Below are 11,403 nucleotides of genomic sequence, written 5' to 3'. Positions count from 1 at the left end.
GAATCAATTCCCAGATCGCCAAACACAGATTTAGATATAGAAGATTATTGACTCGTTGTTTATAGAGAAACAAGAACCAACAATATCAAGACAATGATTATTGACCCGTTGTTTGTGAAGAAATAAGAACCAATAATATCAAATTGTGCCGAACAATCACAAGCTGTCACACTTGTTCATTCGAAGGAGTTCAATGAAGAACAAAGGAGAAAATCTCGCCAAATACCAGAATAGTCTGCCTATGATCAGCTACTCAGCCTCTTTTATATAAACTTAGGAGAAACTGGAAACTAATAAACTTGGCAACTAGAATAACCTTAGTTTCCTAAAACTAGAAATAACAAAGGAAACTAAATAAAGGTTATATAGAATAGTTGACAGTCTTTTATTCCATCTTCAGCATCTCATGGCAAGTCAATTGAATAAAGTCGTTTTGAGACCCAATTGAATTAGACTCCTCTTGGCCCAAAAAGCCCATCAGCAAGCTCTCTATAGCTAGTTGGATTTGTCTAGCCTTCGCTCGTGTGATTGACCCACTCGGGTGCAATTCAACGCCGCTAACCTGCCCGTGAGCTTTTGTACCTCCTTGACCCTCGTGGGGGCTTACATGTCGTTAATGGCTTGAACTTTCTCGAGGTTAACTTCAATACTTCTTTGGGTAATCATGAAACCTAAGAATTTCTCAGATTCCACCCCAAAAGTGCATTTGGCTAGATTCAGTTTCATGTGGTAATGGCGAATGGTGGTGAACGTCTCCTTCAAATCTTCCAAGTGGTTCTTTACCTGCCGTGACTTAACTAACATGTCATCTACATATACTTCCATATTTTGCCCCAACTGGTCCGAGAAAATTTTACTCACTAGCCTTTAATAAGTGGCCCTCACATTCTTCAGGCCAAACAACATTACCCGATTACAGCATACCGCGTTATCTGTGAAGAACGTAATCTTCTCCTCGTCTGGCGGGTGCATCTTGATCTAGTTGTAACCTGAATAGGCATCCATGAACGTTAGTAATTGATGCCATGTAGTAGCGTCTCTAAGCTGGCCGAATCGGGGGAAGGGGCAGCTATCTTTCGGGCAAACCCTATTTAGGTCAGTATAGTCGACACACATGCACCATTTCCTGTTAGACTTTTTCACCAGCATGACATTGGCCAACCAATCAACAAAGGTCATTGAAAGATTTTTATTTTCCTATTGAGTAGATTTTTCATTTTAATTTAAATATTTGGAAATTGGCAAAAACTTTTGATTTGAATTTTAGGGGAAATAGCCAGGTGAATCGGGAAAAATCATCAATGAATATAAAGTAATATTTAATCCCAAATGAGACTCAGATTGACAATGCCAAACATTTCCATGAATTAATTCTAAGGGAAATTATGCAACATGGTCTATAGAAGAAAAAGGCAATCAGGATGATTTTCCCAAATTGTAGGAGTCACAAAAATCTATATTGAAAGAAATTGTAGGAATTAACTTTCTAGATTTAAGGACTTCCAAGATTGACTTATTTGTGTGCCCAAGACGCTGATGCCAGATCACAGACAATTGTGTCTAGCATGGAGAGCTCGTGGACGAGATAAGGGAATAGTATAGAGAGACCCCTTAGAGGGGCAGCTGAAAATGGTCCTCCTCGGAGATTGTCCTTCATCAAAAAATCGAAATTAATAAGGATAACATGATTATTATTCTCTTGACATAACCGATGAAGAGAGACAAGATTATAATCTAGTCCAGAAACATAAAGCACATTCCAAATATGTAAAAGTTTGAGAATGGTTAGAATAGTCACGGAATCAATGTTATGTATAGACAAAACAAATCCATTGGCAATAACAATAAATGTGGAACCAGAATATGGAGTAAGGTTTTGAAGTATGCCTTCGTTATGGACCATGTGGGAGGAGGCACCAAAGTCCAAATAAGCATCTATTGTGTCTAGCATGGAGAGCCTGTGGATGAGATAAAGGAATAGTATAAAGAGATCTCTTAGAGGGGCAGTTGAAAATGGTCCTCCCCGAAGATTTTCCTTTATCAAAAAACCGAAATTAGTAACAATAACATGATTATTATTCTCCTGACATAATCGATGAAGAGAGACAAGATTATAATCTAGTCCAGAAACATAAAGCACATTCCAAAGATGTAAAGGTTTGAGAGTGGTTAGGATAGTCACGGAATCAATGTTGTGTATAGAAAAAACAAATCCATTGGCAGTACCAATAAATGTGGAACCGGAATATGGAGTAAGGTTTTGAAGTATGCCTTCGTTATGGACCATGTGGGAGGAGGCACCGAAGTCCAAATAAGCATCTGATGGCGGTGTATCATTCAGACTCATGGCAGCACAAGATTTTTGGTACACATGAGTTTGATTCTGATAATTTATTGAAACCCCATATTCATACTAGAACCACGATGATTCATCAATAAAACTTCCGACTAAGCCCAAAGATTTCCTGAGGTAGAACAAGAAAAGTTGAATTTGATTAATTCAACTTATAAGACCTTGGAACAATTAGAAAATTATAAAAACGAAACCATTCATTTTGAACAACAAAGGGCAACTAATCGAGTCCGACAACGGATTTTCCAAGGTAGAGTAACTAGATCGAAAAAAGGAGAGATTCTAGTTGTAAGATATCTAATGAAACCGTTGTTGGAATTGAGATCTCATTCAAAGAGAAAGATATCAAATATCTGGAGTTTCTTTTTGTATATTATATGGTTATGGATGATCCGATTTGCAATGACCCATGAACTAGATTAGAATCATTCTCAACGAGTCCATAAAAAGTGATCCCATTTTTTTCACCGGGTCCGGGTAGAGACGAAAGGTCTTGAGCGATCAATCCAGTAGAACAACTCAAAAGATAAAGACGTATCGTTAATTTCTTCATGCACGTTCCAAGTTCGAAGTACCATTTGTACAAATAAGAATCCCATTCGTTACATGATTTCTTCTTCATATAGATAGATATAGGATCTATGGAACAATTAGATGAATGGGCTAACTATGGATATGATGCCGAAAATAGACCGATTGTATACCACCTTTCAATTTGAATTAGCAAAAGCAATGTCTCCTTACATAATATGGATTCCAAACATTCATGATCTAGATGTGAATGAGTCTAATTACTTATCCCTCGGTCTATTAGGGAACTATCTCTCCAGGAATTGAGAAAGATGGCCAATAGTTTGACAATACTAGGTAGCATAGATATCATTATGGGAGAAGTAGATCGTTGAAATGATAATTGAGACAACAAAAGTACAAGATATCAATCCTTTTTCCAAATTGGAATCCTTTAAAGAGTTCTACGGAATCATATGGAAGCTTGTATCTATTTTTAGTCTTGTATTGGGAATTACAATAGGCGTACTCGTAATTGTGTGGTTAGAAAGAAAAATATCCGCAGGAATACAACAACGTATTGGGCATGAATATGCCGATCCTTTCGGAAAATGAAATGGTTGAATAATTGAAAAATGAGATTATTTAGGAATATCCATTGATAATCAAAGCATTGAACGGCAGTATTGACTAGCAAAGTTGCACAATTGACAAATTACAGCTGCAAGGGCATGTCCTAGTATCCCATCAGTGACCGGAGGAAAGTTATTCGATGACCATACCGAATATGGGAATTGGCTCGATTGCCCACGGCCATAAACAATTGTTGTTTGACCTTCATGATTGTTCTGATAGCCATGACCACCGTTGCCATGACCATAAGGCTGCCTGGTAAAGCTTTGCTGCTGATTATTGCCACAACTAACACCACCGTTGTTGAAGCGACCTCTACCTCATCTACCCCTTCAATTGGATTTTCCTCCACGAGTTCCACGTCCACCAGGTTATGTGGATACCTGAAGAGCCATGTTAGTCGCCGTAGTAGGAGAAGGATTGGACTTCCAAATCCTGTTTTCATGGAACAACAGCTTGTTTCGAGAAACATCAAAGGAAATAGGGACAGAGTCATTAACATTGGAGGTGATAAATGATTCATATTCGCGAGGGAGACCAACTATGGCAAAAGCGATGAGGTCTTCATCGTCGATAGACTTGCAAATCTATTTTAACTGATCGGCTAGCAATTTGCGCAGGGGGGCAAGTATTTCTCAACTCCTTGATCCTCCAGCTTCACACGAGTGAGTTCCACCTTGATATCCCTATACATCACACAGGACCGCTCGACAAAATGATTGTGGATGCCATCTCAAACCTGTTGTACTCTGCCAAGGTTGTGAACCTCTTCTAGCAGCGTCTTAGAAAGCATATAAAAGAGCTAGGATCGTATATTGTCGCCAGTTCTACACCAAGCGACATAGGTTGGATCTGTGGAGTCAGGGCAAGGCTGACTGCCATCTACAAAGCCAAAGATATTGTGAGATTTCAAGAAGGTGGAGAAGAGGTTTTTCCAAACAAGGTAATTCGAGTTATGAAGCTGATGTCGACAAGTTTGGTTATATTGGGGGCAATGACTAAACGTACATGGACTTAAACAATCAGCAACTCGAAAGTTTAAGCTAATAAGTTATTAGACCCAAGTCTGATATAAGCTTATGGTTTCCTTTCTAATTTTTTTATGTGGGATAATATATCTCAACACCCACCCTCGAGTGACAACATGTGGTTCAACACGTGCCACGTGCCCTTAAACAAACACCTACCTTCAACAACTGCTCACGAGCCAGGCATCCTCTTCTATGTATGCCTCGGAACTAGACTGGGCCACTCTTGGGCCTGACTAATATGAGGCGCACTTTTGGCTGCCTCGAAACCGAATCTGGCGAGATGTGAGTCCACACGTGGGCGCAAAAGCGTAACCCGCTATGATACAATGTGAAGAATATTAGTCGTGATCCAATTGGGTTTGTATGTCTTGTATATATAGTCATAGATGATACAACAAGGGTGATACACAATGAGCTATACAAGGTGAGAGTATCCTAGAGATACCAAAATATATTCTAATTCCGTAGACGTGTTGAGTACCAATTCTTGGGCCATCGAGGAAACTCGGTAGTAACAAAACCCCTGAACATGAAACTTTGTTTCTGAAAGACCATCACCTTAAATGAATCCAAGAAATATAGTTATATCCTCTAGACTCGAGCGATTCATCTGCCCTAGGTTTTCGGACCTAAAATAGATAGTGTCGACTCCTTCTACGTATTTTATCCTACGTCCCCCCCCCTCCCCCCCTTTCATTCCGTTTTGAAGTGCCAGATCACCGTCCGCACATTTTTTCCCAATGGATAAGATCTTAGGTGTCAAATGGGAGGACTGAGTTAGAGTACATCACCTCATGCATGAATTAATCTGGCTGGCAGATCTAGCGTGGTCCGTTGGTAGATTGGTCCAGTTTGATTTATTATATTAATTTTAAAAATAATTTTCATTTGCGATAGAATTACTAGCATGATAAATTTGCAATGGAATTTTCAACAAGTCAATTTCATCGAAAAAGTAACACTTTTGTCGATAGAATTTGCAATGCTAGGTATCCCACAGAACTCAACCAAAAAATTTCAATTGGGATTTTCAGCTATTTTAGACGAAAATCCATTGGAAAGCAGCTGAATTCCTGTAGTGGAAATTGAAACTACATTGATAGGGTTTTTCGCTCCCTAAACCTAGAACGGACCAATCTCATCTCAAAGAGTCCTACCTCAATGATATTGTGAGGAAAAATCAATTGGATTGCTATAAATAAAAACATATATGAAAAATAATATTGTACAACACTGATTTTTTTCCTGTTTTTATATGTGGCACAAATTCAAATAATTTCATGAAACGACACAAAATATCTTCTTCTTTTTTTAATCTCAAAGCATGCTGTTGGTATTCTATAAAAATGAACGAAATACTGCTGTAGCGATTTTTTCTATGGTAATTTTGCACAAATTACAATTTGATGGATTTAAAACAAACTAAATAAAATAATAGAAAATTTTAAAAGAAAAAAAAAGAGGAAAAGCTTATCAAGATCGGAGAAAGGGGCAGGGGCTTTTTCTTCTCTAATTTTATATTATTTAATTTAATTTTTTTAAGTCTCTCGAGTTGTCATTTGTGCGAAATTACCTCAAGAAAAAGTCGCCACGTCAGCATTCCGTCCATTTTTGGACGAAATACTGATGACATGGTGTGCAGTGAAAAGAAATTGTGTTATATCGTGAAATTATTTGAATTTGTGCTGCAACATGAAAACCAGAAAAATTCCGTGCTATGTGATGTTATTTTTCCAAACGTATATGACAACTACTCAAGCGATAGACATTTAATCCCCTCACTGTTACTATATGTTGATGTTTTTACATGTCATGTGATGAGATCATATCACCGAAAAAAGTTATCTTTTTTTTTTTCATCAATATAAACGTCATTCTTGGAAAGGAAAAAGGTCATTTTTTTCCTTTATCCTTCAAAAATATCTACTGAGAGGTAAGAACACACTAATTGCAAAATTTTCTCCCCAAGCATATATGGCAAGTAAATCTAGGAGATTTCTTTCTTATGTCATTCTCTTGCACGAGAATCCAAAGCAGCCCATGGTAATAGGCTTTTCGTTTATTTTAATGCATGTTTAACCCTTCCCATCTTCCATTTCAAATCCAGAAACAACCTTTCCATAAACATCTACCTGACAATTAATACATATTAAATAATAGGCTGAATCACAAATTTAAAATAACTAAATACACGCTGAGAGAGCTTTACCCTTTACTGACCGACTCCGGCTCGACTGAATTAGTAGATGCCCAATTGAATTTCCGAATACTAGGGTTCACACAAAAAAAAATCACTAAATACATGATGCAAGGACTCTCATTCGCGCTTTATAATTTATCAGAGCCTCTAACATATTTGGTATGCTCTAACTATGGCATAGAGGTAATGCCACAGAATCTATGTTGGGCGATAGTAATTATGAATTTTTACTTTTTGGGTGCAATTATATATTTGTACTTAGTTCCATTGTGTATATATATATACACATAGTGCTAGGATTTTGTTTTCAATACCCAACCATCAAGGAAAGTCTTCCATTGCATGTTCTGAAATATCCGCTTTGTCTTGCAATGGAACCAATTAAGGAAGTGACCGTAGTCATAGTGGGGGCTGGCCCAGCAGGCTTGGCAACCTCTGCCTGCCTGAATTATGCTCGTGTCTCAAACATTGTCCTGGAAAGGGAGAATGTTTGTGCCTCGCTTTGGAAGAATAGGGCCTATGATAGGCTGAAACTTCACTTGGGCAAGGAGTTCTGCAACCTTCCTCACATGCCTTTCCCGTCTGATTGGCCTCGATTCATCCCTCGGAAGGATTTCGTAAACTATCTAGACAACTACACGTCTAGCTTCAACATTGAGCCGTACTATATGCGGACAGTTTTGTCTGCCTCTTATGACCCAACATACGAAAAATGGCACATTGTAGCGAGGAACGACTCTTCCAAGGGGCAAGGATGTGAGACCTATTGTGCGAAGTTTCTAGTGGTTGCTACAGGCGAGAATAGTGAAGGGGTTATCCCTAACGTGCCGGGGCTCAATGGGTTCTCGGGGGAATGGATGCATTCAAATGCGTACACCAACGGGCAGATGTTTGCTGGCAAGGATGTTCTGGTCGTGGGCTGTGGGAATTCTGGGATGGAAATTGCATATGACCTTTGGAATTATGGCGCCAACACATCTATAGTTATTCGAAGCCCTGTAATAATTTGCGGTCTTTTCTCTATTGTAGGCATGCTAGATTTGAAAGATTTTGTAAGTGTTTTTATTATGTTTGTGGTTACCGCAGGTCCATGTGTTGACAAAGGATATTGTTTATCTGGGGATGAAGCTGTTAAAGTACCTACCGACATTCATAGTCGACGAGATCGTTGTGCTCTTCTCCAAGCTGAAGTTCAGAAACATGGCCAAGAATTATGGTATTGAAAGACCCAAACAAGGACCATTCTCCTTCAAAGAGGCTACGGGAAGAACTCCTACCATTGATGTTGGGGCCATGGATAAGATCAAGGAAGGAAAGATTACGGTAATAGTGTCACATTAGATACACACATAATGGGTATATATATTTTAAATTTTCATTTTATCATTGTTAAGCTTATGTAATGTATTCCAAAAAAGTTTCCCTCCATTCACTTTTCTTGATTGCCTTGTTTGGCAACAAAATATTTTTTTTAACACTACTTCACTTATTTGCAATTTAACAACACAATTATTACTTTTTCCATTTTTCTTTAATTTTTTTTATCTTAAATTAACCATTCAAGTCAATTTTTAATACTAAATTCTCTCAACTATTCATTAAATTTTTCACAATTCAATACAATCATTATTTTCTTTCAACTATTCATTAATTTTTCTCACTTTTTCCTATAATTCAACAACACAATCATTATAACCGCAAATAAATATAATTATTTATAATTTGAATGGAGTTGAGTTAAACTTTACTCCATTCCCAAACAAAGCCGCCATTGATTGTTCAGTTTTATGTATATAAATATATTTGTATGTGTAGTTATCTACACAAATAAAGATTTAATATTTAATCTCTTGAAAAGATGTCTTTCTTATAGTACTTCATGTCTTTGAATAAAATATTTTCGTTGTATAGGTTCTTCCGGCCATGACAAAGATAGAGGATGATATTGTGAAGTTTGAAGATGGTAAGACGGCTCGTTTTGATGCTATTATCTTTGCTTGCGGCTACCGAAGCACTGTTTGGAACTGGCTCAAGGTACTTTCATCATCCCAATTTAAGATAGATTTTGTGAAAATACCTTTTAACTCATTGAGATTCATCTCTTGTCACAAAAACCAATTAGCTCCATATATGAGAATAAAGTTTATTTGCTTAACTCAAAATATATCGATCTCAGGGAGGTGAAGACCTTTTCAATCCAAAGGGAATGCCTAGAGGGAGGTTTCCAAACCATTGGAAAGGAAAGAATGGTCTGTACGGTGTTGGTTTTGCTGGGAGAGGCTTGGCAGGGATATCGAGGGATGCTATGAACATTGCAAATGACATCGTTTCGAGCTTCACTTCCAAATATTAATACAAAGCATGGGGCATTATTGTTTTCTGGAACTTTTAAGATGCTTCTTACTTTTTTCTTGAAAATAAGATATAAGTAGTTAGAACAATGTCAGAATAATTGCATGCACATGAAAGTGCGACCAAACCCTTTACGAGTGTGCATCTCTAAGTGGACACTGGTCATTGCAGCTCATGTTTCTTATGCAATTAATGGATGATATACTAGATAGGAGGGGAGAATAGTGTTTTACATAAATAAAATAACAAGTGTTCTTGTGATAAAGATTCGTGCTCAAAATTTCTAGCTATCGATTTTTCCTTTTGGTTAATTTCTATTGAAGAATTTTATTTTTGTTTGAGATGAGATATCTAATTAATTAACCTTTTCAAATCCTATCCACGGTTATTTGTTCTTGCATCCGGTTGGTTGTACTAATCAAATTATATGAAAATATGCAAGTTTTTACACATAAGTGCATCAGAATTTTAAGGTATATACATGCATAATCTATATAACTTTGTCTCTGAAGATTTTTGCGGTGATTGAGTAGTGAGTACATCTCGTCTTTCACTATACGCGAGAAGAGATCCCAGGGTTGATGTCATCATTCGGCAAAGCCCTCCAGAGGTGACCTTCTCGCATGAGTTGTATTGTGCATGTGGCAAGCACCTAGTCCATTGGGTAGGGTGGCCTTCATGGGAATCAAGATCAAATCTGGAAAAAAAAAAAGTAAAATATATATATATATATATATTTACATGAAAGTGTAAAAGTTATTTTGTTAATATTCACTCACAACTAGCTTTGATACCAAGAAGGTATGCATTTCATATAATTTGTATCATTTCTTTTATTACTCGCACTATAAAGTAATTTATTTAAATTGCGATATATTATAACTGCCAATCCTCCCTACTTAGTGAAATAGGGTATGGAAAATCAAGAGGCTTTATAAACTTTGTTTGCATATCTACACTAAACATAGACTCGCGTTACATGTGAAATTTGTCAATATATAATTGTTTTATTTGTTTTAAAAACAAATACTTAATATAATCTCGACATCAATTTGTATAATGTACTATATAAAATTTATATCAATACTTCTGTTTGTGAAAATTCAAAAAATCTAATTTTAAATTGAAATTAATTGAATAATTTAAACTAATAAAAATAAAAGGTGGAGTTTTGCGCATCTTAAGTAGTTGAGGAAGAAGTTAGAAAGTGTAGGAGGATGTTTAGGAGAAAAGAGTGGGTTAAGATGACACTGAGAAGGGAATTTTTGCAAATTAAACATGAATCAAATGGTTTTTATTTTTGAGTGAAAATTAGAGGGAGGGTAATTTTGGAATTTAGAAGTTAAATTAATTGAAAGATTTTCCTTTTTGTAGTAGTATAGAAAATATTTACAAGAGTCATTGCCATACTATATGTAACTTCACCCATTGTCATGTGATATAGTAAATTCAATTTTTTAATTGAAAATTGTATCGTGTATAAAAGTGTATTAAAAGCGCATTCTTGTGAGAGAGAAGGGGAGAGAGTAATTTTTTGTTAATTTTTAAATAATTAAAAATAGATAATTAACATGTGCAAGATATAAATGAATATAGATTTAGAAAAAAAAATGCCAAACTGTAATTATTTTAACCATACATGCATATATATATATATATATATAAACATTACCAATTATGAATGAGAATTTAATAATGAAAAATTATGATGACAAATAAATACTTATCTACTCTTATCGAATAATTTATATAACAATCGTGCAAATATATATATATATATATATATACACGTACAAAGAGCAAGAGATATTTTAGATATAGGGGTTATTATGTAGGAAAAAATCATCATGAATAGAATGATCATGTATAAAATGAATTTTTAGGCCTCTTATTCATCAGATAATTAGTGCATTGAACTCAAAAATGTATCACATAGAACGATGAGTTTAAATTTCACCATATGTCCAACCTTTACACGTTGTCTTAGTTTTATCCTAATGTCGATTTTTTTTCTGAGATATCGTAACATTAATAATTGTGTCAAATCTATCCCGCCGTAAACATTCCATCAATTTTTAATAGAAATGTTGGCGTGGCTCCTTAATTATTTGACGGCGCTGACGTGAAGAGCGTGCAGGGCCCAATACAAGGGGAAAATAACACTATGTATCCTAACCTTTTAATGTTTTCTCAATTTTATCCCAGACTTTTGTTTTTTCTTACTTTTATCCTAATCTTTTTATAATTTCTCAAATTCTGTTGGGATAATATGGAGGAAACAGTAAAAGATTGGAATAAAATTGAGAAACTATCAAAATATTTGG

At 35.9% G+C, this 11,403-nt stretch overlaps 1 protein-coding gene across 1 annotated transcript; it reads left to right on the top strand.

The window, feature by feature from the left end:
- The first annotated feature begins 6,938 nt into the window (after positions 1–6,938).
- On the top strand, positions 6,939–9,316 carry LOC116192362 (probable indole-3-pyruvate monooxygenase YUCCA11). The gene is made up of 4 exons (XM_031520898.1): positions 6,939–7,725; positions 7,814–8,050; positions 8,639–8,761; positions 8,904–9,316. Exons 1-4 carry the CDS (start codon positions 7,099–7,101, stop codon positions 9,078–9,080), a joined length of 1,164 nt encoding a protein of 387 aa, XP_031376758.1. The 5' UTR covers positions 6,939–7,098; the 3' UTR covers positions 9,081–9,316.
- Positions 9,317–11,403: the final 2,087 nt, after the last annotated feature.

The sequence above is a fragment of the Punica granatum genome, chromosome 1 (genome assembly GCF_007655135.1).
Source record: "Punica granatum isolate Tunisia-2019 chromosome 1, ASM765513v2, whole genome shotgun sequence".
NCBI classification, from domain to species: domain Eukaryota; kingdom Viridiplantae; phylum Streptophyta; class Magnoliopsida; order Myrtales; family Lythraceae; genus Punica; species Punica granatum.
Note: the sequence above shows the minus strand (reverse complement) of the source record. Positions and strands in the feature narration are given on the sequence as shown.